The sequence below is a fragment of the Polypterus senegalus genome, chromosome 2, assembly GCF_016835505.1.
Source record: "Polypterus senegalus isolate Bchr_013 chromosome 2, ASM1683550v1, whole genome shotgun sequence".
NCBI classification, from domain to species: domain Eukaryota; kingdom Metazoa; phylum Chordata; class Cladistia; order Polypteriformes; family Polypteridae; genus Polypterus; species Polypterus senegalus.
The window spans coordinates 130,263,534-130,290,752 of record NC_053155.1 but is presented as its reverse complement, the minus strand read 5'-3'; the positions used below and the strand labels follow the sequence as shown (position 1 = coordinate 130,290,752).

At 37.2% G+C, this 27,219-nt stretch overlaps 1 protein-coding gene across 3 annotated transcripts in view; it reads left to right on the top strand.

The window, feature by feature from the left end:
* The window catches only part of LOC120523350 (solute carrier family 15 member 1-like), a 68,864-nt gene that overhangs the window by 22,391 nt on the left and 19,254 nt on the right, over positions 1–27,219 (top strand). For all 3 annotated transcript variants that reach the window (XM_039744589.1, XM_039744588.1, XM_039744590.1), the window contains 11 exons: positions 3,356–3,455; positions 7,662–7,752; positions 8,457–8,540; positions 9,882–9,964; positions 10,591–10,677; positions 15,997–16,086; positions 20,200–20,244; positions 20,348–20,380; positions 20,490–20,578; positions 23,104–23,185; positions 26,043–26,159. In XM_039744589.1, the coding sequence (XP_039600523.1) occupies positions 3,356–3,455; positions 7,662–7,752; positions 8,457–8,540; positions 9,882–9,964; positions 10,591–10,677; positions 15,997–16,086; positions 20,200–20,244; positions 20,348–20,380; positions 20,490–20,578; positions 23,104–23,185; positions 26,043–26,159 (901 nt within the window). The remainder of the gene's footprint in view (positions 1–3,355; positions 3,456–7,661; positions 7,753–8,456; positions 8,541–9,881; positions 9,965–10,590; positions 10,678–15,996; positions 16,087–20,199; positions 20,245–20,347; positions 20,381–20,489; positions 20,579–23,103; positions 23,186–26,042; positions 26,160–27,219) is intronic.

The window sequence follows — 27,219 nt, the reverse complement described above, 5'->3', positions numbered from 1 at the left end:
AAACCGTTTCACCTATTGACCTGAAATTTGGTACAAATATACTATGTGACCTCTACTGTCTGCTTTCGTGGTGATGATTTTTGTTACTCTTTTTATTTTTATTTTATTTTATTGTAGAATCAACTCTCGGCAGCGGCCAGCAGGGCGGTCATGCGGTGCATGCGTACGGGCGCCGTTCCCATTCCTTCCACCTTCAACATCACTTCCCCTACCCCTTCATATTTTAAATCATTCTTGAGGCAGATTGAAGACTTAAGTGCCAGCTTAAGTGAAAGTAATTTCAACACAAACACTGACTTAATCAGTTTTTAATGTGACAAGGAAAAAAGAGAAGAAGCGGGCCGCTAGGGTGGAGAAAAGAAGAGCTGCTCAGGAAGCAGCAAGCACATCAACCTCTGAGCAAACGAATTCTAAACGTACAGAAAAAGAGTACGAAAACTATGTCAAGTGTATTCAATGCACGTTTTCGTGCAGTCCACCATTACTGGTTAGAATATAATAGCACCCTTAATCACCTTCCTGTCTCCACAAACCACTATCCTTTATCAAACTGACCTTCCTTCCTCCATTTCAGTTGAGTTCTTAAAAACACGAAGCTCCCTGACCGAGAGGGAAGGAAGACCTTTAAGCAAGGGCTCATGGCCACTTTTGACTACCCACTCCCTTTTGGGGCCCATATTATAGGTTTATAGGGTCATTATTGCCATGTCTACAGAGTACTTGTATGTGCTTAACAACATGCAACACATTGTTGCCCTCTCTGGTATATGATTGGTGAGTAGAATAACCTTAACTCAAAACTTCTGTCTTCCTAACCTTCCTTACAATGTGATCTACCCATAGGAGACATTAAGTTTTATTCAAATCACACTGCAGGTCTAAGGAAAAAAAGTGTGACATATAAAAGAAACTGTCAGCATTATCCATCCATCCATTATGCAACCCGCTATATCCTAACTACAGGGTCACGGAGATCTGCTGGAGCTAATCCCAGCTAACACAAGGTGCAAGGCAGGAAACAAACCCTGGGTAGGACGCCAGCCCACCACAAACTGTCAGCATTATTTTCCCTATAAAAGTAATATTTTTAATAGAAATCATAGATTTTCCTTGGCCACATATCGTCAATCTTTCATGGTTCCTCAACACCTCTAACCTGGTCAAGAAGGCATAGAAGAACTGTCTCATCAGATTCTAGTGAACTGCTACTTTGAGAGTATTCTGACTAACTCTTTTACAGTATGGTATGATAACTGCATGCTCTCAGACTGGAAATCTATGCAGCAGGTGGTGGACATTGCCCATCATGTCATTGGTGCATTGATATCTGCCATTGAGAACCTCCAGTGCAAATAGTGCCTGCGGAGGGCATGTAGCATTATCAGGGACCTTTCACACCAGCTATGATCTGTTTACTCTGTTACCTTCTGGGATCTGTACTGCACTAGAAGGCTCAGGAACAGCTTCAACCCTGTTGGCCTTCTAAACTCAAAATCTAATCTCCCCACCCCACATTAAAACCATACATGTTCACCCTAGGACTTTGAGCCCAATGCAGGCTTGTCATATGTGGTGGGGACTATACTCCTTGCCAGTACTGGGTTGGATGCTATTTTGCTTTTAGAACTGCCATAAGTTTTCATGGCATAGATTCAACAAGGTGCTTGAAACATTGCCCAGGGATTTTGGTCCATATTGACATGATAGCATCTCACAGTTGCTACAGATTTGTCGGCTGCATATCCATGATGTGAATCTCCTGTCCCACCACCTCCTAAACGTGCTCTATTAGATTGAGATTTGATGGCTGTGGATGCCATTTGGGCACAATGAATTCATTGTCTGTTTCAGGAAACCATTTTAAGATAATCTGATTCTTTGTGACATAGTGTGTTATCCTGCTGGAAGTACCCAACAGAAGATGGGTACACTCCGGTCATAAAGTGATGGACGTGATCAGCAACAATATTCAGGTAGGCTGTGGTATTTAAGCAATGCTAAGTTCCTACTAAGGGATCCAAAGTGTGCCAAGAAAATATCTCCTACACTGTTACACCACCACCATCAGCCTGAACTGTTGATGGATCCATGCTTTCATGTTGTTGACGCCAAATTCTGACCTACCATCTGAATGTTACTGAAGAAACTGAGAGTCATCAGACCAGGCAACGTTTTTCAAATTTTCTATTGTCCAATTATGGTGGCCCCGTGTGAATTGTAGCCTCAGTTGTTTGTTCTTAGCTGATAGAAGTTGCACCCGGTGTGGTCTCCTGCAGCTGTAGCCCGTCTGCTTCAAGGTTCAATGTGTTGTGCATTCAGAGATGCTCTTCTATATTCACCAGTTGTAATGAGTGGTTATTTGAGTTACTGTTGCCTTTCTATCAGCTCAAACCAGTCTGGCCATTCACCTCTGACATCAGCAATGCATTTTTGCTCAGAGAACTGTTGCTCATTGTAGATTTTCTCTTTTTCAGACCTTTCTCTGTAAACCCTAGATTTGGTTGAGCATGAAAATCCCAGTAGAGCAGCAGTTTCTGAAATACTCAGACCAGCCTGTCTAGCACCAACATATTTTACCTCATTTATTCTATTCTATCCCTACTGTACTTACTGTATACACTGTCTGTATTATATTTTACCTTCACTAATCATTCCATATATACTTTTGACTTACTCTTGTTTATACAATACCTCACTGCTATATTTATATTTTTTTATATTTGTCTGATTACTTGCAATTAACTTCTATTTGCACATCAGGTTAGAAGCATTTCATTGTCAAGGTACTTGTGCCATGTTCAATGACAGTAAAGCTGAGTCTAATCTAATTGGCTCATTAATCGTTAAAGCTCCCTCCAATGGCACCAAGTGTCCCTGCACATCTTCCCTACAATAGACATAATCTGGTAAGATCCCAAATGGTTGATCTCTGAAGAGGCCTTCTGTGGATATAACATGCTGACCACTACTGACTTGGAGAATTTGAAACATTTTAATAGCACTAGTCCAACTTGAATCCAGATCTTCAACTGGATGGTAAGACCCCCTGTTGGCTATGACAGGTGTTGCTGCCTGTACATCCCTAACAATGTATTCTCACATGCAATTCGGGATACAAATACCCAGGTAACCTGGGGTTAGAAAGAAGTCACCACTTCTCTTGTATGTTGATGCCAGGAAGGGCATCCATCCAGTTGTAAAAACAATTTCTTCAAAACCCTCAAAATTTGGAAGGACAATCGGCCAGCCTGGATGAACCCTGAATATTTATCATATACTAAGAATCTCCTGGACCTTGCCATGGCCAAGTTAAGGTTTACAACTGCATTAAATATAGAGCTTTTATCTGTTTCAGAGCTCTGTCCATGATTGGCTTGCTTCTCATTGCGATTGGCACTGGAGGAATCAAACCTTGTGTTTCTGCATTTGGGGGAGACCAGTTTGAAGATCACCAGGTAAATTCAGAATGTTAAGCAACTTTTTCCTTTCTTACAAAACAGCACTTTGCATAACTTTCTACGTTTTATTAAGCAGCAGATTTATGACTACAGTCTCACTAATTTTTTTACAAAGTTCCAGTTTCCTGGAAGTCCCCTTGCTGATAAGGTACAGTGCACAAAATAAATACTGAAACCATGTCACAGGGCCAAAATGTGTAAAAAAAGCTTTGACAACCCAAATACAAGCAGTGTGCTAATCTGCTTGAGCACCCTGCCTAATACAAATAAAGGCCTTTAATCCTGGAATGGCAGAGCCACCTCCAGGAGTGTAACGACCACTCCCAGTCCATAGTAAGGAGCAATTAGCAGACACTGTACATGGCCATCCAGCCCACGCAGGGTGACCCTCTCAACTAGAAGGGGATGTTTTTAAACTTTGAAGATGGAATGTACAGTAACTAACAACTAAAAGTCTTAAGGGGTCAGTATTCAACTCTTTTTTAACACAGATTCACATTTTGGTTTTTTTAAAGACTTGAAAAAGAACGAATCCTATATTGACAAAGCAAACGTGTTTTAGGTCTCTATATGTCAGACTCATACTATTGCTATGCTTCATTCATTCATCCATTTTTTGAAACCCTCCTAATCCCCTTTAGGGTTTGTTCAGTTCTGTTATGATATATTTGTATGACTATATTACGAGGGACATTGAAATAGTTTCTGCACTTTTTTTTAAACTCTGTTTAGTAAGAATTTCAAAAACAAATTACATCACTTTTCTACATAGTCACCTTCCTTTGCAATGGAATTTTCCCAGCACTCACATTCAGCTCTCCTGCAACCTCTTCATCTGTTATTCTTCTGTTTTCGTGAATCAGTTCCAGGGTTCTTCCTTATTCCTCGTGGTTGTGGCTGTAGCTGGATGTCTGGAGTACTCTGCATCCGTCACACTAGTACGGCCATTTTCAAACATTTCAATCCACTCATAGTCGACTCTACGAGAGAGAACTTTATCTCCATACTAAGCACACAAGCGGAGATGAATTTGTGCTCCCGGCACACCTTCTGCCCACAAAAAGCATATGACAGAATGCTGTTCCTCTTTGCTACAATTTTTAAGTTTCGCAGGGTGACAGCTCTTATAACTAAACTGCAAAAGCAGCCAGCTTGCCAGACAGAACTAGTCACATGACACTCTCAGACACAACCAATTACTACTCCTCCCGCCTTCACCGTTTCTAAAGGAAATATAAAAGTGTGGAAACTTTTCAAACGTCCCTCATATATAGTACTGTACTATACTATATAGTGACTTACATTTTAGATGGTAGTCCGTGGGTCTTTTTATGATAAGGCATTGTACAAAATGTACTCGTCTGGTTTTCAAAATTTAAGCAACTTCTGCTTTCTAATGGAGTTTAGGCAGTGAATGTGACTAGACACTTATGCAAATAATTCCACAGTTCAAGTGTCTTCATTTTAAAAATTTTAGGAAACATTCAAAGCAAAACGGTTGACACAAAAATAAAGAGAGAAATTGATAATGCAAAAGTTTTTATTCGAGTCTTATATATCTAAAGTCTCTCTGAGTTCTTCTTAAAGGTTCTCCATACAACATACAGTCATGCGTTCTTATGTTAGACTTGCAGACGTGATACATGAACAGTTTAGAACAGTCGTTACCACACTGAAAATAAGGCAAACCAATCAGTTCTGTTTCTGGCTTACGACAAAAATTCTGTTACATGAAGCTGAGCACTAAGGAAGTTCCATTACAAGTTTGCTTGAGGGGTTAAACAGAATCGTCCATTATCTACTGCATTAGAAACACTGCGGTATATACTGTAAATACATGTGAATAATATAGCAAACAACAAATCCTCAAACACCTGAGATCTCTAGTCTTGGATGTTGGAGAGCTGCTGCTGTCAGTAAACAGGTTTGTTGGTGGCAATAAGATGGTCAGATGTGTCCGGATGCACAATAAAAGTGTAACATCTGAATGCAGCAGGTCTAGCTTGTTGTGTCCACAGAAGGAAGACGCCGTTTAGAAGTTCCTTCAGAATGACTCCGGGTTAGATTCTTGAAGTCAGAATGAATCATTTCTCTCTCTGAGTTTAAAAATAAACATCAACAGGATGATGCAACGTCCTCCTAGGTAGTAATGTGGACGGATTCGATTATGCATCCAATCACACATATCAGCTTTAATTGTATTGTACCTATATTTCTAAAATTTCTCAATAACATAAGTCTTCAGACCCTGTCCTGCTTTTTCCACCCTGTCTGATGATATCAGATGAAACCCGTCCAGCCTTAAGCGGCATCTAAAATGGGATTTATAAGCTGCTTTGGCATGGTAACAAAAATGCCACTGTACCCAAATGTACTGTAATTCGCCATGAGATGTGACTGTTCCTTCAACTTAAAAAGCGATTGAGCATTCTTTTTTACATGGAGGTTGGCTAGTTTTGAATTCTTTCAACTTTGCGTTTATCCTAACTCTGGAGCTTTGTCCCTTCTCCATCATGAGTCGAGCTTCTCCTCCGATAAGGTCTGAGATACGGTAGTTACTTTTGGCAGTAGTGAACACAGTGCCACCAGATGAGTATGGGAATATTTAATATGCCTCAGTTTACGTTCCTCAGAGTCTCTTATGTGCTCTTATGCTGTAGACATAAAGTAACCTTAATTCCACTATACCCACCTTGTGACACCCCTCAAGTTCACAGCTCATCCGAAAAGGAAGTTGAGATGGACTGAAACTTGGGTCTACAATGACAGCAGCATATCTTCAATTCAATTTAAAAGTCTATTTGTAGAATTATAGTAACAGGTAATAGGCTAGTGGCCAAGTCTTAACACTATTAATTAATAAAATTCATTTAAAAAGAAGATAAGAGAGAGAACTTCTATAAAGAGGTTTCCCCATGGCCCAGCACCCAGAATTTTGTAATTTTAACCATGAAGTCATAACAAGCTAACTAAAGCATTTATTCATTTTCTAAACCTCTTAATTTCTGGCTGGGATGCTAGTCTATAGCAGGGCAAACACACACTCATCCACACTGCTCCGTTTTCAGCATGGTCAACTGACACAACATGAACATCTTTACAATGTAGGGTTTTAGCCAGGCCACCTGGAAGAAACCAACAAGAACTTAGAGAGAAGATAACTTCATAAGAATATCTCACAAGGAAATTCCAAACTTTTCAAGGTCTGGGGGTTATGAGTGTCATTCATCATAGCTAGGATTCTCAGTTCAGGTTTGGTGTTGCTCGTCTGTGTGAATGGAGTGAACCACATCTGGAAATTCAAACATGAGGCCTTCTGCTTGGTCTTCCTTAGTATTTTGTGAAATGACCCCAGCAGGTGAAAAGGAGAATATATACTTCATTGTGTATAAGATAAAAAAGGAGTGCTTAGAAGTGACTTTAAGTGACTCTTTATTAATTAATGACTAGTCACGTTACCTTTTGAAGAAAGGTAATAGACTAATTTGAAAATATTTGCGATCTCTTGACCAACATGTACCTTCAGCGCCTTTCCTCTATGTTCGCCTCTGTGTGAAGGTCTCTTCACCAGTGCTCTGACTCTCAAGCATGTTCCCGTAAAGCCTGTTTCTCAGACGTTGCCATTATTTTCGAGGCGCCTTTCTCAACTCTTGTCCAGTTTTCTACTTTTCAGCTCTCTCAGTGTGCGCCTTTACTCCTCCTTGTACATCTCATACTTGCACTTCCTCTTTTGTCGCGTCACCAAAGCCAAACTGACTAATCAGATTGCTCAGAGGGACAGGACATAAAGACCTTAGTGCTTTATTATATAGTAGATTTATTAAATAATAATCCTCACCACCAATAATAATAATTACTATATCATTATTAAAGCACTGAGCATCTTTTTATCTTTACCTGTAATTTTTTATTGTCATTTTAGTATGAAATATATTATATAAAAATCATTATTAAAATTATTATAACGGCATGTAAAAGGTAGAAGTAAATAAAATAATAAGGATACGCATACATATATAGTGCAAAAGTATGAAGTGGTTCTTTTAAAGTCTATATATGCGACTTTCCAGGAAACAGTCTGAAGATAATCTTATTTCATTTTTGAACAGAAGAGGCCAAAAATTCACTGCTTCTTTTGTGCAGTACCAGATATTATAGGTAATCCTCCTTGATTTATTAAAGATTGTTGGTATGTCATTGTAGGAAAAGCAGAGGAGCAGATTCTTTTCCATCTTTTACTTGTCCATCAATGCTGGCAGTCTTCTGTCCACTGTGATCACGCCAATCCTGAGAGGTATGAATGTCTGACCCAACTCTTAACCACTCCTAACTCTTTTCTGTTTTCCCTATGAATGTCTAGCCTAACTTCACTAAAACCTTTTATTTCTGGCTATTAGATTTTATGTATGTTAGGTGCTACGTTATTTGATGAATAAAAGCAAAAGTTTAATAAGCAAAAGTAATCATCAATTCATTACACAAGGCAGTCTGTTCCAGTTTTTAACATTTACACCAGGCTCCTGGGCGACTTAGCTCCTTAACAGAGAGTTGATCATACTTTTAACAACGCATTGCAAGGATACCAGGTCTTTTTATGCAGAGTGATATTTCTCACTTTTGATTTTGGCACAGGACTTGATCAGTTGTCCCTCTTGATCATTTCAGCTTGCGGATACTCAAATGTTTCATCACGCTTGATGCTCCATCGCCTCCTCAAACTTTGTCTGGTGATGAGGCCTCTTACCCTAACAGGCCCCTGGGGCACACACCCAGGACACCCTGATGATACATCAGCCCCTGCCTTTACATTAGTTTACGTGCCTTGTAGTGCTATTTACATCTCGGTCTATTGCTAAGTGGTTGTTGTCATCGTCCAGTATACATTAATTCCACAAAAACATCTTAGCCTTTTCTGTGCATTTCCACACATTAGGATATAAGAGCTGCTTCTATAAAATTTCTGCTTGTATCCTAATGCTATTTTTGGTTTGATTACAGGTCAGGAGTGTGGCATCAACACACAGCAAAAGTGCTACCCCTTAGCCTTTGGAGTTCCAGCTGCACTGATGCTTGTTGCCTTACGTAAGTCTTGCTAGCATTCTAAAAGTGCTGTCAAGTAGTAGTGAAAGGTAAAGGTGACATAAAATATAAAGAGAGTGAAATATAAATGTTTGAGCTTTCATTTTATTGAAGTATATACACGTGAAGTAGTAACAGGGACTATTAAGGAGGTGCTTAGTGACTTGGAAATTATAGAGGGAGAAGTACTGTTTAGATTAAAAATGCTAAAATCTAACACATCAGTGGCACCAGATAACCTTCGGTTTTCAAGATTAGAGGGTAAATATACTGCATAAACCCCTGATGCATAGTTTGAACATGTCACTGCACACTAGGAAAATTCCTAAGAACCAGAAAATTGCAAACATAGCAGACAATATCAAACTATGTTGAAGAGCAGATAATGCAGGATCAGCTAACTTGTTACAAAGGAACTTGGGCTAGACAGATTTGTGACAGATGAAGTTTAATCTAAGTACTGTAAATGTAAAGAGATAGAAAATGTTAGATTTGAATACACAATGGGAGTTCTGAAACGGAAAGAACCCCTTATGAGAAGGGCCTGGGAATCATATCAACCTCAAGACATCAGACAAAAGCAATCAAGGTGGCTAAGAGGATGTTAGGTTTTATAGCCTGATGTGTGGAGTACAAGTCAAGAGAGATTATGCTTATGTGATATAACATACTAGTATGGCCTCACCTGGAGTACTGCATATAGGTTTGGTCTCCATATTACCAAAAAGACACAATTAGAGAAAGTCCAGAGAAGAGCAGATAGGCTAATTCAGGAGCCGAGAGTTCTGAGCCTAAAGGAGAGATTGGGGGAATCAATCATTGGCTGAACCTTTTCACTTAAAGAAAAGAGATATCAGAGGGTGACATGATTGAAATGTTTAAAATTATGAAAGGAATTAGTACTGTGGATCCCACCCATTGCTTTAACAAGAGCACAAGGAACATGATTGGAAACATAAGGGATGATTTTCCACAAATGTTAGAAAGTTTTTCTTCACACCAAGAACCAAAGACACATGGAAATAATTGACAAAGTAGTGTGATGGAGAGTAGCACTTTAGGGTCCTACAAAGCTCGACTTGATGTTATTTTGGACAACCTTAGTAAAAAGAATTGGCAAGCTTGTTGGGCTGAGTGGCCTGTTCTCATCACAATTGTTTGAGCGTCCTAATGTTCTGATCCATGAAACATAACTGAAGTGGCCAAATTGGTACTTCTCTCATTGGAAGAGGCACAATGCAAATCCACCAATGGTTTGCTTGAGGAGAGAGAGTAAAGGGCAACAGGGTAGAGGCCAAAAATTAGTTCTCCAATTGCTAAATTTTGATTTTTACTTTTCTGCAGTTGTTTTCCTTGCTGGCAGCGGCCTGTACAAAAAGGTGTCCCCACAGGGTAACGTAATGCTTAAAGTCACCAAATGTATCGGGGTAAGTAAACATGGTCCAGTTGTTTGTTTCTCACGTATTCAGAATGGTGATATCATCTACACTTTTTATCTCACTGGTTTACCAGAGTTCTTGATTTTTCACACATTGTAAGAAATGTAAAGATTATTCAGTACATCAGACTCATTTGGTTAGCAATTGCTCACTTGGCTCTTTCACATATACTGTATATTACTTATAATTATGGCGTTTTACATTTAAATTAAGTGAAATGAAATGCTGTCCTCCTCAGCACATTCATGGCTCCCAGTACTTCACCTTATAGAGGTACACCCTGAAAGAAGTGCCCAGAGGGGACTGGGCGGTCTCTTGGTCTGGAATCCCTACAGATTTCATTTTTTTTTCTCCAGCCTCTGGAGTTTTTTTTTTTGTTTTTTCTGTCCACCCTGGCCATCGGACCTTACTTATTCTATGTTAATTAATGTTGACTTATTTTTTATTGTGTTTTCTATTCTTCATTTTGTAAAGCACTTTGAGCTACATTTTTTTTGTATGAAAATGTGCTATATAAATAAATGTTGTTGTTATCACTGCTCTTGAGTTATGATGTGGCATGTTAATTTTTATGCTAAGGCATACATTTCTCATCATTTTCTCTTTCACTACAGTTTGCCCTGAAGAACAGATGGAGGCACCGGAGCAAGCAGTTCCCTAAAAGAGAGCACTGGATGGACTGGGCAGATGAAAAGTATGATGTAAGTACCTTGTTACTTGTAAATGTGTTGTAATTATGTCATGGTGCCCACAAGGAAAAAGTAAAATAACTCTTTATTGCAGAGCACCCTTCACATGAATAATTTTCATAACCTGCCTCACCAAAGGCAAAGTCAGGCAAACAAAAAATTAAAGAAATGAATTGTAAATGATATACGAGGTGTGGCAGAAAAGTAATGAGACTGTCAACACTACAAGCCATCTGGCAACGCTGCGCTGTTGTCCTTGATAGACCACGTGTATCAGTACCCTCCCATAGCTCAGTGCGAGTCTCAACTCCTTCCGTTAACGACGTGATTTTTGTGACTGCTATTAGTGAAGTTGTGTTTTTGGTTGTAAAGGTCACGCAAAATGGGACAGCGGAATTTGGAGCAACGTTGTGCCATTAAACGGCAAGTGTGACGTTTGAAAAGTTAAAACAGGCCTATGGGGAACATTCTTTATCCCGAGCTCAAGTTTTTCGCTGGCACAAATCATTTTTGGAAGGCAGAAAACACGCTGAAGATGAACACCGTTCAGGGAGGACTTCAACTTCGAAAACCAATGAAAACATCGAACGTGTGAACACTCTTGTGAGATCAGACAGTCGTTTAACATTAAGAATGTTGAGTGAACAATTAAATTTGAACAGATTTACCGTTCATCAAATTTTGACTGAACATTTGCCCATGTGAAAGGTCTGTGCCAAAATGGTGCCGAAAAACTGCCCTCTCCATAACAGAATTTTTGACCTCAAAAGGCATTCCTGTGGTTCCCCAGCCCCCTTATTCACCTGACCTCAGTCCGTGTGACTTTTTCCTTTTTCCCAAACTGAAAAATGTCCTCAAAGGACGTCATTTCGGGACTTTAGAAAACATCCAAAAGAGTGTAACGGACATGCTGAAGACCATACCGGTTGAAGACTTCCAGTGCTGCTACTAACAGTGGGAACAACGTCTCCATCGGTGTGCAGCTGCCCAAGGGAACTACTTTGAAGGGGATAACGTTGATGATTGAAAAAAATAAATACTTTGGTAAATAAAAAATCAGTCTCATTACTTTTCTGCCACATCTCGTATAGTAAGCTCAAAAGAACTTCTGTAAAGCATGGCAGTTCTCTCTGCAGAAGAAGACCCAGCCTGATTGTCAACTCCTCCTCTATCTATAGATAGATAGATACTTTATTAATCTCCAAGGGGAAATTCACAGGTTTGCACTAATGCTTACTTTACAGTCATAGGGTTGATTAACAGGTTGGGTTGGGGTGGGGACAGAATATAGGACACAGGTGGCACAACTCGTGGCCTGGTGTCAGGAAAACAACCTCTGCCTGAATACAGATAAAACCAAGGAGATGATTATTGACCCAAGGAAGAGGAAGCTGCAGCACACTCCCATTTACATCGGTGAGACGGAGTTTGAGAGAGAGTAAAAATCTTCAAATTCCTTGGAACCCACATCAATGAGGATCTGACTTGGTCTTACAATACACAACAATTCATTAACCGAGCAAACAAAAGACTGTTCTTTCTGAGGAAGTTGAAGAAATTTGCATGCCAACCAAAATTCTCACCAATTTCTACAGGGGTACAATATAGAGGGTCATCACCTGCTCTATTATTGTATGGCACAGTAACTGCTAATTGCAGGAAAAGAAGGCACTTCAATGTGTAATTAAAACTGCACAGCACATCTCTGGAGCAACCTTCTCTTCCCTACAGGACATCTACACTAGTAGGGTCATTAGGAGGATGAGCAACATAATTAAAAACAATATGCATCCTCAACACACGCTTTTCACGCTGCTTCTCTCAGAGAGGCACTACAGGAGAGTGAAATCACGCACCACAAGACTGGCGCATCCTTTTTTTTCCACATGCAATCAGACTCCTCAATAATGCTAAAGGTTAAAGTCAATCCAAATCATAACTCATAGCTTCATAAATGTACTGACTGCTGCAGTATGTCATCAGGCACTGTGCACCTTATTTTATAATCTTATAATTGTAATTGCAATTTATTTTTATACTTCTTTTGTCTTTTCTGTCTTTGTATATGAAGGTGAGCAAGCAAAGTATGAATTTCATTACAAGGTTTTAACATGTTTTTACTGTATATTTGACAATAAACCTCTTGTATCTTGTATTTTATATACAGTAGACCCCAAATTCACATAAACTCATCTGGGATTCCACTGCTCCTTGGCTATGTTGACAGAGAATTAATTTTAAATATTTTTTTTATATGGACCCTCTGCATACTGTTGAAAAAAAAAAATGCTATAGACAGCCCCTGGCAGGCATGACATGCCTGAAGTGTAAAGGTCCATTGGCTAGAATGTCAGATTTCGAAAGAACCTAACCTTGTAATTGGAGCTTTTCTGAAGTATGATTACATTCTTTTTAATTTTTTTTGTTAGTTATTTTTTTTTTAAAGTTTTAGTTGTTGCAATGATTGTCAGTGCATGACTGCCAGTTACCGCTATGCTATATAAAAAGGAGGATTGGTTTTTGTAAGGAAAAAGTGAATGGAAAATCAAACCCTAATAACAACGTCAGGGATTTTAGGAACCTGACTTTTGTGAGCCCTCGACTTCTGTTTTCCCTTATCATTGTACTCACTGATACCAAATTAGTAGTTATGATCCTTGCTGCTCCAACTGGTGGTTGAACACATCACCACTCTCTGGCACCATGATAAGCAAGAATGTAGTTTATTTAATAAAAAAGCACCAATCAGCTTACCTAATGTAATTCAGATGTATCCACTGTCTTAGAGAAGAAAACTTCAGTTATTTTATCTTATTCAGGGAAATAGCTAAAGTAAGAAACAAAAAGGAAATAAGACAAGCTAATAATAATGAGCTAATAATAATTTTATTTACCGGGGCCTTTCAAGTTATCCATGGGAACTGTACGGCATTACAAAATATTAAAACATATTAAACAGTCCAATGTATACGCATAGTTAACAAAATTAACAAAAAGCATTATTAAAAAGAGAAATTTTAAGTTTAGGTTTAAAAACATAAAGTGAGGTACAAGTACGAAGCTCCAAAGTCAGGACATTCTATAGCCCTGGGCCTGATACTTTAAAAGCTCCATGTCACCCATAGTCTTAATAGTGGGGTGGTTAACAGTACAGAATCAAAGAGCGATGATGGAAAATATGGGTTCAATAAGGAAAATACTGTAGATAACAGGGGGCCAAGACCATGAAGGGCCTTAAAAATGATGAGAGGTTTATATTGAATGCAACAACACTCTTGCAGCCTAGATTGCAGCTTTTTAGATCTTCATAGCTTCCCTGAGTGGTGTGTGTGTGCTTTCCCATCTGAAAATCAGCATACCTGTCTCAGTGTTAATCATCAGAGCCATTTGTAAGGGGGAGCAAAACTGACGTCAAACCCGTACCCCATGCTGGCACTTGTCAGTCCGACACTACCAGTCAACTCCGCTCAACTCAACTTTAATTTTGTTATCCCATGTAAGGAAATTGATTAGATTTGTGCATCAAGAATAAATTGACGTTGACATAGATTTTAATTATAACAAACCAAGAAAGGAGAAATACAATATAGTGAACCACATACTGTATATCTGAATACCAACGTGCATATATATGCTAAACTTACAAACACTGTACAATATTTGGCTAAAATTTAATGGCTAAATGACTAACAACTGAGCTGCCAATTGTTTAACTGTGAAAAAACTGTCAGGAGCATAGAGCAGTGTGTGGTTTGTCTCAGTAAAATTAATGCAATTAACAATTATTCTATCATTAATATTAAGTTAAACTGTTTCTCCCTGTGTTTAAATTACATTTTCCAATTATGACAAATCAAAACAATTCATGCTAAAAAATTCATTGATGTAATTTTTATGTTATTGCATCCCTACAATGCACTGTTCATTTATTTATGTGAGATTAACCTAACATTTAATAATAGTAAAGAATTCAAAAATGTCAACAGACAGTTATTTTAGTCATTGGCTGTAACCCATCATTTACGGAATGCTGTTCAAGTTGTCCAGTGGAGAAATAAACAATGCTTTTCTGATATATTTCAGAGTATTTTGAAAATAACACAATAAAGGTTAGTTTCCATAACCACAAAAAACATTGAAAAACTATTTTGCTAGCCACCATTAAATTTTTGTTATTCAAAGGGCAAAAATATGAGATTTATAAGGAAAAATGAGCAGTTTAACTGCAAAGGGGGCGTTCCCTTATGCAAATATATTTACTTTATATAAATTTAGAATTCTAGAGAGTTTATGGAAGTGCAACAATTACTCATAATAGAGTCTTGCACATTAAAACCATGAATTGATATTGACTGCAAAGACGCTGCTGAAATGTAAATATACGTGCATTAGTTTTTTACCATGAAAATATATGGTTAATGTAATGCATTTTTACTGGATTTTTTATATTGATAACTGCACATACAAATACAAATGCTAAATAATGTTTTACCCATTTATAAAATGATGCTTATGAAAGTCATTGATGGAAGAAAATTCTGGTTACCTGTTCAGCCTAATTGCTGTGAGGTACAAATGTTATATGTAATATCTGTAAGTTTTTATTCAACATTTTAATAATCTGTTTACTGCCACAGATTTAAAATTAAATTTATAATGTAGTGGGTGTGTGGGATCATTGAGGATTTGAGCTTTTTAAGAGTCACATTGTCATATGATTGTTGCATTGATTTTTGTTCCACCCTAATGACCTTACCCGGTACTTTAATCAGATGCTGGAGTCACCTTTACATATTTGAGTACAGCACCAAACATAACTCCTACCTTCGCTAACAATGAAATCTGCTCTGTGCCTCTAATGTCTGATTGAAAACAATCTGTGTCGCCCAGGGCCCTGCTCACCCCTTGAGATGGCTCTGCCACACATTGTGCCAGCTCCATGGGGAATCACAATAGTCTACCCACACTGTTTCTAGGCTCCCTGCAATGTGTACCCACAGTAGAACTAGTAGCCATTATGGCAGCAAATTACCCATTGCAATTTACAAAGGAGTTTGTCTCTGGCCAATATGGCCACACTCAGGTAAACACACTGTTACCTGCCTGCCAGTTAACCCTTTATCCCACTGGGCTCCCTTTGGACTACCCTGTACCCTGTCAAACAATAATTCACAAAAGATCACTTTTTCTGCTTGTCTGGCTAACATTATAAAACTTCACTTCAATGACTTAAGAAATAAGACCTGCTCAATGAAAACAATTCTTTTTTCTTCTTGCACCCTATTATTATTATTATTATTATTATTACATTTCTTTGTTTATTTCCCACAGAAACGCCTAATTTCTCAGATCAAAATGGTGCTGAAGGTTTTATTCCTGTACATTCCTCTTCCTATGTTCTGGGCTCTTTTTGATCAACAGGTAATATATTTCAAACTCTTTCTTGCTATTTTTGTATGATTAAAAATATTGGGGAACACCTACTAAATAAAGACATCTGGCAATTATTTTATTTTTAAGTCATTTATACAACTCTTCTAACATAACAAGGAATATCTTGCTCGTAGATGTATGTTAGGATGTTGCATTGTACCTTTTATTGTTGACAGATGCATAATATCATCATTTGCTGTAAGGCAAACAAACAAATGAAGCAGATTATTATTCCAAGTTGTACATCATACAGTATATGGTTTACATATTGCAAATAAATCATCAAGCAATTATTATTAAAGAATAAAATGATGTGAGAAGTAAAAACAAGCAAAGGGCCCTCAAGCTAATGACAACTAGAAGCAGCGGTAAAGCTTAGTGACCTCATCCATAAACTGCACTGTATGTACTGCAGTACCAAATTGACACTTCGTTATTTTTGGCTCACAAGTTCAGAATACTGTAAAATTCCTACTTGCAGATCCGCCCAACATACTACAAGTCATCATTTTTGGACACTTTGATAAAGTACTGTATATAAGGCAGAAGAAAAAAATGAAAGTTCCAAAAAAGACTTTGATTGTTATGGGTACGATGGAGTGCAAGAGAATTATTCTGAACACTTGAAAATACTGGGAGATGGTAACCATACAATCAGGAATCAAAAGAACAAGACATTACTTAAGAAAAATTGCACGGCGAAGCTGAAACCAGAATACACATTCCTACGACTAGGGTGTTCTTGAGAAATGAGCTAATGAAGACTAAGAAGTTTTAAGGAGTAGTTTATCTACTGAGGGACAACACATGGTGTGTGACCGCTGCCATATTTATAGCATCACTTCCATGACACCACTATTAGGACGATTGTGGTCACATGACTTACAAAAGGCAACATGTACAGTAAATAAAGAAAACTATGACTTTAATCAAATTTACCTTTGTAAGCTTAATTCCAAATGTATAAAAAAAATCATCATAATATGAATCCTCATAAGTCAAATCCCTAAACCTACCCTCAACCCCAAAATATACAAAACTCAATGAATAAAAATATTTAGTACTACATTGGGCAGAATTCCTCACCAGCTGGCTTTCATTCTTGAGGCAGGCTTTAGCATTTCTAAGCCATTGGACTTGTGGGTCAAGCTTTTAATTTTGACAAACAGCTTTTCAGGGATACATTTTTTCATTTCAATAACACAAACAAATAATGTTTCATGTTTGATGACATTATACATGTATGAAGTATAATAAAGCATACTGGGGTTAGAGATCAAGTGATCTTTTCAGTAAACACAACCACTGATTGAGCTCTAAAATAGAATTGTGTTCTCTTACCTTACAGTATATCGTAGCATCCATAAGTGCTTCTCTTAGTTAAAGTAAGCATGGCTTGGACACGCCTTATAGATGAAAGTCATTAAAATTTGAAACTGGAATTGCATCTAGGCTCCAGATTTTTCTGATGAAGTGACACCTTTACCCTTTATGGGGTTATGAAACATTTATAATATTGACGTTCCCTGTTGAAACACTCTTGCAGTCTGACAGCAACAGTAATCTTACAAAACCCTTGACAAGGTAAAATTTACTGTTATTGTTATATGAAGTATTAACAGCAATACTTTACAACAGTGATTGTTCATTAGACTCTTATTACATACAAATTAGTTCATGATTGCCACCCAAAGCACGGTGTTTTAAGACCAAAATGACTTTTATGATGTCATAAGATGAAATTAAATTCATAAAATGGTAACGCTTTAGAAGAATGAGTAAATAATTAGACTGTATTTATCTGTACTTCTTATGGACTTATTTACATGCGGCTGCCATCTTTAGCTTCTGAATGCATTATATGATGTTTGGTTATAAGCCACAATTGAGTACATAATGAGTTACCTAACAATGGAGCTGCTAATTGTAAAGAAATAACATGTCAACAGGGTGGGACAAAATAAAGAAACAAAATGATTCTTCTTCTGCAGTTTGCAAGTTTGGAAGATCTAAGATGTTGTGCCACTGTTATAATTGGTAACTTTATTAATTTTTAAAATGTTTTTGACAAAGTATTCATCTATTTTAGAGATAGATCATTGAATTCTGCCTGTTTTTTAGTATAAAACATCCTAAAGAAATGAAATGTTTTTGCGTTCTGCTGTGATGCCATTTTTCTTTAATTATGGGTGCCACCATTATCAGACTTTAGCATTGGTAGCTACCATAGCAATATTACTCTGAATTAACCCAGAGTGCATGACACATGATGTTGTCAGCATAAAGATCATCATGTGCAATTTTTCATCATCAAAGACAGAAGGATATCCAAGAAGGATAAATGTGTCCTGACAAAAAAAAAAAGAAAATTGGTGTATTTTCTGGTGTGTAAGACTTCAACGTGAGACATTTAGACTTCGATTCTTGGTTAGTGTATTGGCTTGATGAAAAAATAGTGGCTAGAATTTTAGTTAAGGAATTTGGCTTATTCTCTGACTGTATTGCATCTCCTAGTCATTTCACATAAAATCGTTATTGCCTCTTCTGAGTCAGTCCAGTCCCATGATGGATGTAACTACATCTGATAATACTACATTTGTAATGTATTGGCAAATGAACAACACCGAGTCTGGATCATGTTGGCAGCCATCTAAATTGTAATTAGTACTGAAAACTTAAGTTTCCCTCTAAAGACTGAAGTTTTCATAACGTGACATTCTCTGACATCGCTTCATATATAGAAACAAGGTTAATGCAAATGGAGAGATGTTGCTAGGCTTTTTGAGTCCCTGTCCTGTGGTTGGAACTTGGTAAACTGAAAGGCAAACACTAAGATTCATATTTATGAGTTGCCCACATGTCATAAATAAACAACAGCAATAATATAGTTTCATATAACCGAGCATCACACAAAGAACACCTCAATTAGGCCCTGTTTAACTGTTAGCCCCCCAGCCTTGACTCTCTAAATAGAAAAGAAAAGAAAAACTTGTAGAAAAAAGAAGCATCTTGGTAAGAGCAATTCAAAGAGAGGCCCACAATGCATGAAGCATAAAGCACAGACGTACTCCAGCAGGTTTTCTAGTATGTCTGTGTTGCTCCAAGGCACTTTTTAACTTTTTAAACTCAAATTTTGCAGGCAAGAATTTTAAAATGTCCAGATCATCATGAGTACAGAATGAAACACACAATTTAAAAAGCAGACAAGCAGCTATCTAGGTTGTATTTTCTTGAGATTAGATTGTCATTTAGTTTGAGATAATGTCTCTCTAAGATAAACCCCTCTATGATCTGCAATAACCTGCAAAGCACAGCATATTTGTTATCAGCCTCATTTAGTTTTGTGAGAGTAAACAAGTTAGAATCTTCTAAACTTCAGTTACCAAGGATCAGGCAGTGATCATTTTCCCTTCTTTTCCTATTTCATGATTTTGCTTATGCCCTTTCTGGCCCAACCTTAATTTTGCATTTAGCTGTATTTTTCTTTTTACAGATAACAGTGCATTTCAAATACACACCTACTGTGAGGTCTTCCTACCAACATCTTGTCTCCCACAACCTTGAGTTGGGATTAAGTGTGGTTTAAGAATTGTCACTTTTCCTTCTCAACATTAAATTAGTCACTGCATTCTGTATATCATCTCTTTGTGCTAAAGGAAACATACGTAGCTGTCAATGTTCACTTAATGGCAACCTTTCATTTTTGACACTCATTATAATAAAGTGAATTTAAATATGGTTTCTAGGGTAGGGCATGGAGTCATCACTGAATCATTATTAACATAATAATAAAGATTTATTGATGTTGATTTGCATGATAAACAGCATGCATGTTAGAGTATAAAAAGAACGAAACTAAAAACAAAATTAAAAACCAAGTCATTGATGAAGTATGGTTCAAAATTATAATTAAAACAACACAAGATGCCTATTTTTTTTATTTATTATTAAGAAAGGTCTATACAAAGAAACCATATACAGTAGTGCATGCAGGATGGCTTGTGGGTGTTTCCATTCATTCTATACAAGAGTTTCAGCAAAAGTTCAGGAGCTCTGCTCTTCCAGCATGGAGACTAACTGTAATTTTCAACTGTAATTTAGGGCTCAAGATGGACATTACAAGCTACTACCATGGATGGCAATTTTGTGAGTTGTTCAATATTTTTACTATAGCTATTTAATTTTTACATTTTTTTTTCAACCCAGAACAGACAACCCAGTAAAATGTTTTTAATTTATTTCACTGCAGGGCCTCATGACGATTCAGCCAGACCAAATGCAGGTATGTGTTCTTTTTTCTGTAGCTTATTATCATTTTATATTGAATCATTCATCCATTTGGCAAAATATTAATCCTGAATATTAATTAAGTTCTTTGAATTCTTTGACAGACTGTAAATCCAATTCTCATCATTGTACTCGTTCCAGTTGTGGATGGCCTTTTGTATCCTCTGATTGCCAAGTGCAAACTTAACTTCACGTAAGTAGGAATACATAAGGTTGGGGAAAATTGGCTTTACTTTCATTGCGAGTTAATCTCATGTTTCAAAATAATACAACTTTAATTTTCAGTGCAAAAAATATATATTAATAATTTGTCATATTTTCGTCATTTATTTTTAAACAGGCACAATATCTACAGATGTCTAGGCACAAGTGACATGAGTTATTGCTGCTCTAATTTTATTACATTAGTGCTTAATGGACTCAAATGGAATTAGTACTCCCTCTATCATTCTTTTTCAAGTCCTATATTTTTCCCATTTACATTTCCTGATGCCATAGATAAGAATATAGACTTAATAATTAACAAAAGTTAGTACTTTAGTACCTCTTCACGATTACAGTCTGGTAGAAAAATGCTGTTGCTGAACTGATTGTTTCAACCTAATAATCACCCAATTAGCCCTCACTGCTGGGTAGACAAGGGTAAAGATTGATGTAGTTGAGTTTAGATGTCAGACCCCTCTTGTATTCCATAATTTCCCTACTCACTGTGTACCATAGAATTTGAGCAAGGTCCACTGTGTGACACAAGATGGGATAGGAACTGATGTCAGACCCCTCCCGTATCCAGTAATCTTCTGTTTGGTTCGCAATGGCTAAGCATCAGCATGTACAATAGGTACAATATTAGATGTGTGTTTATTTGATCAGTTCATTAGTAATGGTATCTTTATGTATTTGATTCCCTAGTAATGATATTGTTAATTTATTCATCACCATTCTACTGTACCGGAATGCAGCAATATTATATATTGACATAAATGCACTCCCATGATGTCAGTGTTGTTTTAAGACACCAGTATTAGGACAGAGGTTACGGTTAGGGGTTGGTCTGGTTAGGGCTTAGTGTGAACACTAAATGAAAGCACGACCATCCGCCCCAGCCTACATGTAACCCCAGCTCCTGCTGCATCTCCAGTCACCTAATTTATAATCATGACCTTCGAGGTGCCTGAACTCCTTTACTTGGGTTATGAACTCCACATAGGATTGTGATCTTAAAGTAAGTTGGGTGTATTTGTGATCCTTAGAATTACTGTATGTTATCTGAAGATATGTATTCCTGATAGAGCTGCTTATGTCAAAATGGTCTGGGCTTGGTGTCTGATAAAGAACAATCCATAAATGACTTGTGAAAGATAGATCCCATTAAATCTAAGAGAAAATCACGCAGAACAGGTATATTTGGGACCTATTTCTAGATCCAAACCTAGGAGTATTGTTTACCAGTGAGCGCATGGTGGATGAATGTATATAGGTGCCATATGGGCTCACTACCCACAAGGCAAACTGTGCAATGTTAATCAAAAACAGATATATATACAGTCATTGGCCACTTTATAAGGTACACCCTTCCAGTACCGGGTTGGACTCCCTTTTGCCTACAGAACTGCTGTAATTCTTCATGGCATAGATTCAACAAGGTGCTGGAAACACTCCTCAGGGATTTTGGTCCATATTGACATAATAGCATCACGCAGTTGCTGCAGATTTGACGGCTGTACATCCATGATGTGACCCTCCTGTTCCACCACAACCCAAAGGTGGTCTGTTGGAATAAAATCTGGTGACTGTTTAAGCCATTTGAGTACAGTTAACTCATTGACACGTTCAAGAAACCAGTTTGAGATGATGGCGCATTTTCCTGCAAGAATGATGTGTACACTGTAGTCATAAAAGAATAGACATCATCAGCAACAATACTCAAGTAGGCTGTGGCATTTAAACGACACTCATTTGGTACTAAGAGGCCCAAAGTGTGCCAAGAAAATATCTCCCATACCATTACACCACCACCACCAGCCTAAACCATTGATTCAAGGCAGCATGGATTCATGCTTTCATGTTGTTGACATCAAATTCTGCCCCTATTATCCGAATGTTGCAGCAGAAATCTAGAGTCATCAGACCAGGCAATGTTTTTCAAATCTTCTATCGTCCAACTTTGGTGAGCCTGTGTGAATTGTAGTCTCAGGCGTCTGTTCTTAGCTAACACGAGTGGTACCTCCTGTGGTCTCCTGTTGCTTGATGTGTTGTGCATTCAGAGTACCTTGGTTGTAAAGAGTGCTTATATGCCCAGAGAACTGCTGCTTACTGGATACTTTCCCTTTTTTGGGCATTCATAGGTGTACCTAATAAATATATATATATATATATATAATACACAATACATACACACTCATAACTAAAAACATATAAATGCACATATATGAATATTGGTATGTATATTTTCATTTTTTTTCAAGAGATAAAATATACCTTAATAGATAGATAGATAGACAGATATGAAAGGCACCTTATAAAATACAGTATAGGTAGACAGGTATGAAAGGCACTATATGATAGATGGATAGATAGATTTATTGTCACCTTTAGTTTTGACAATTATTTTTAGTGGCCATTTTAATACACTAATTGTACTTACTTGTACTGTACATTTTGAGAAAATCATTTCTGCATACAAAAGATTTATCTTATTATTTTTCATTTTATTTCTAGGCCGTTGAAGAGAATGACTGTTGGGATGCTTCTAGCTGCTTCTGCTTTTGTGGTAGCTGCTGTAGTACAAATTCAGATCGATGTGAGTCACACAAGTACTTTTACTACTACAATTAGCTTTCTATGTTCTCAGTTCAGTGTGCTGTTGTCTGTCTTGCCTGATGCCTTCTCCAGTGCAAAGATGATTGGAGCTTTGATACATTAGCTGTGAAATAAGTGAAAACTGTTTTTGGTTTATTTGGGTCAAAAAAATATTTTTATATTCTCACTCTTACTCTTTGTTGATTACACTCAGTGTGATTTAACAATCCAGAGTACATTAAATTTTACATAGAATGTATAGAGACAGAAAAATCAATTAATTGACACGTACAGGCTCTATACTTTAGTGACATGATGTGTTTGTTCTTGTTGACATGATAGTTCTGATAATTCTGACTGAGCAGTACCACTTGAGTATTTGCCTTATAAAAGTGTTATATCCAAATTTAAGACATAAGGAAAAAATGGAAAAAAATTGTGCAAATGTAAAAAATACACACATGTAACAATGGATTAAGAAATGCATTGCATTTTATTAGCATGCATTATTACAAGCTGGTACATACACTGCAAATCTTTTAATAGGACAAATAAACATCTCAGAGTGCTGCTTAAATCTTTTTGAAGGAGTTCTCCTTTAAAAAAAATATGCCAAGTATATATGCGGTATTGGATAGTCCTTTTTAACCAAATTATGCAGTTATGTTCAAAACTGTTTCTGCCACTACAGTGTGGTAATGTAAATAGCAACAGCTAGCCGTCGAAGAGTATTTTGTAAAATAAAATCAGGAATAGATTTTAATCAAAGTACATTAACCAACATGCATGAATAACCTATTAACATTTAAGTACAGCTTATGAGATACAACTAATAGAAAATCAAACAGTTGCATTATTTTCTTGTTTGCAAATGTATGATGTTTGTATAAAACACACTTGATCTGTTATAGCTGCATTATACAGTACAATGCTCATCAAACATTAATTATACATACATATTTAATAAACACCTAATCAAACATATGTTTGCTTTTGAATTAAGTGCAATGAATATAATAATATAGGAACTATATATCTAAATATTTATGGGTTTACATTATAATTTCTATTAAATATATGCATGACAATGGAGTGCTATTGGGTCTCCCAACTGAAAGATATGGAACAAAAAACCAGAGAGCTCTCATGTCACCTGAATCTGCAAACCACCGACTGAAGTATTACTAACGATGGATAACAACATTTATTTATATAGCACATTTTCATACAAATAATGTAGCTCAAAGTGCTTATAAGCACGGATAAGAGAGGTGTACCAGGAAATTCAATGTCTTCAGGGTCAGAAGTTTTTGCTTGTCTGATAGGTTTAGGGTGTTAGCAGCACTGGCCAGTAATCTGAAGTGTTGGAGCCATAAGCTTTGTAAGATAGCAATAGACTTTTAAAATGCATGTTTTTATTGTTTATACCGCCAATGTATAAATGTGAAACAAACCTATGTAGTGCAATATGAATTTTTTATTTGCATTACATCATTTTGTGATTAAAAAAGTCAAATTAATGCAATTTATATTGTCTTGCAGCCTGTATACTACAATGTTAACCTATTGTATGTGCAGAATATTCCACAGACAAGTGCCATTTTGACTGTATGGTAAATCGTATTGATTAACCTTTTAGAATAGATGCAGCTGAAATTACCCAGAGAAAAATCATGCTATATCTTGATATTGGAGTAACATTTGTACCGAGAGATTGAAAATGTGTTATGTGTAGCCGGCTGCATTTGCTTCTATGATTAAGTAAAGGGGTGTCCCTAATTGAAATTGTGGGGCCAAAGGAGGGAGTTACAGTGACTTTCCAGTCCTAGTTATCAGCCAGGCTGTTGGAGCACAAAAGGAGCTGATCACTTCATTATGGTCTGGGTTGAAAGGCATGGCACTGTGTGCAATTTAAAAGAACGCCCAGCTTTTGCCATTTGCTTTTCCAGTATTTTGTGACTTGTGTTATGAAATATTTTTGATGTTAATTTTTTCAGGAAAGAATACATTTTTCTTAGCAAATGTAGAATCCTCCTGGCATGTTATGTAGCAGCAGGAATCTGTGGGTGCACTCATATTCCTTACTTGAAACTTAGATCAAAAATGAATATTACTATTATTTTTTTTTTTTTCATTTTCATTTTGTGGGGGCATCACAATTTTGTGGCTTCATAACAACGTGACACTCAGGGAGTTCAAGGGGCTTGCCTCTGGCAGTGGCGCCCAATGGTCATCAGCTTGATGATATCAGTAACTTCCTTTTGGGTCATTCAAGTGTTCAACTTTTAGAAGGATTTTGTGTGCCATGTTTGTTTTGTTGTACTTTGGTTTTTTGCTTTACCTCTGAATGCTTGGTTTTCAGATTCATTTTCTGAAAACTATTTGTCCGACAGCGTTTCCTTTGTGTTCCTTTTTCTCCATTCAGTCTGCTAATGGTAACAGAACAAGATGTTGTGCACTCACTTTAACTAAATATAACATTCAAACTACCATATACACTCTAATTTAATGGCTATGAGATGTGACACAAGGTAAAATCATTGATGCTTATGGAAATCTCAAGAGCGCTAAAAGTAATGGTAGATACTGTTCACACCTCGCCACTTCACATTCAATTACTTTAATTTGTAAAAACTCTATTAATGAAAACATAACAACAGATGCCACATTTGATTACACAGGTTTGAAACCATTATTAATAAAAGTTATTTAAAGTTCCCTTGTAGTGTTTGTTTTTATATACAAGAATAAAAATTCATAAGATCAACAGTTGACTTTTTTAGCAATTATTATCCATTCACTTGCAAATGTTTCCAGCTGAAAAGTGAAATCAATTGTATTTTAATTTTATTTATTAGGCAACACTTCCAAATTTCCCTGAGCCTGGCCAATCACAGCTTAAATTCATAAACCTTGGTAATGAAGCTGTCACTGCAAAGTGGACGGACAAAAGCTTGACATTAGACAAATGGACGGTAAGCCAGCAATTTTTCTGTTTCGGTCTGTTTGTAAGTGGCATTTTGCTGTAGGTTAACAATACCTGTGTGTTAAAGAGGAATGTGTATATTAAACCAAAAGTGTAACTCCATTTCCTTATATTTGTAACTAAGTGGAAACAGTTGCAACATTTTTTGCAGTTTTTGTCTCCATATTGCAAGAAGGATATAACATCACTAGAGAAAGTTCAGAGAAGAGTGTCGACACAAGACATGACATTGGTGTATGAGTTATGAGAAAAGAAGAAAGTGATCCCTTCTAGTTCAAACAAATGGTTGTTAAGAAGAGACATGATGGAAGTGTTCAGAATTATAAACAAGTTTTTTCTTTTTTTTTTAAAAATTAATTCTTCACCTAGAACATGAATGGTAAATGGTAAATGGCCTGTATTTGATATAGCGCCTAACTAGAGTTCAAGAACCCCCCTAGGCGCTTTACAACACAACAGTCATTCACCCATTCACACACACATTCATACGCTGGTGATGATAAGCTACTATGTAGCCACAGCTGCCCTGGGGCACACTGACAGAAGTGAGGCTGCCGAACACTGGCGCCACCAATCCTTCCGACCACCACCAGCAGGCAAGGTAGGTTAAGTGTCTTGCCCAAGGACACAACAGCTGCATTCTCATGCCGGGAGCCAGGATCGAACCTGCGACCCTCCGATTGCTGGACCACCCGCTCTACCGACTGAGCTACTGCTGCCCTACATTGAAGATTACAAACATTTTCCTTACAAAGAGAACCATAGATCTTTCTTCTTCTTCTTCTTTCGGCTGCTCCCATTAGGGGTTGCCACAGCGGATCATCTTCTTCCATATCTTTCTATCCTCTGCATCTTGTTCTGTTACACCCATCACCTGCATGTCCTCTCTCACCACATCCATAAACCTTCACTTAAGCCTTCCTCTTTTCCTCTTCCCTGGCAGCTCTATTCTTAGCATCCTTCTCCCAATATACCCAGCATCTCTCCTCTGCACATGTCCAAACCAATGCAATCTCGCCTCTTTGACATTGTCTCTCAACCGTCCAAGT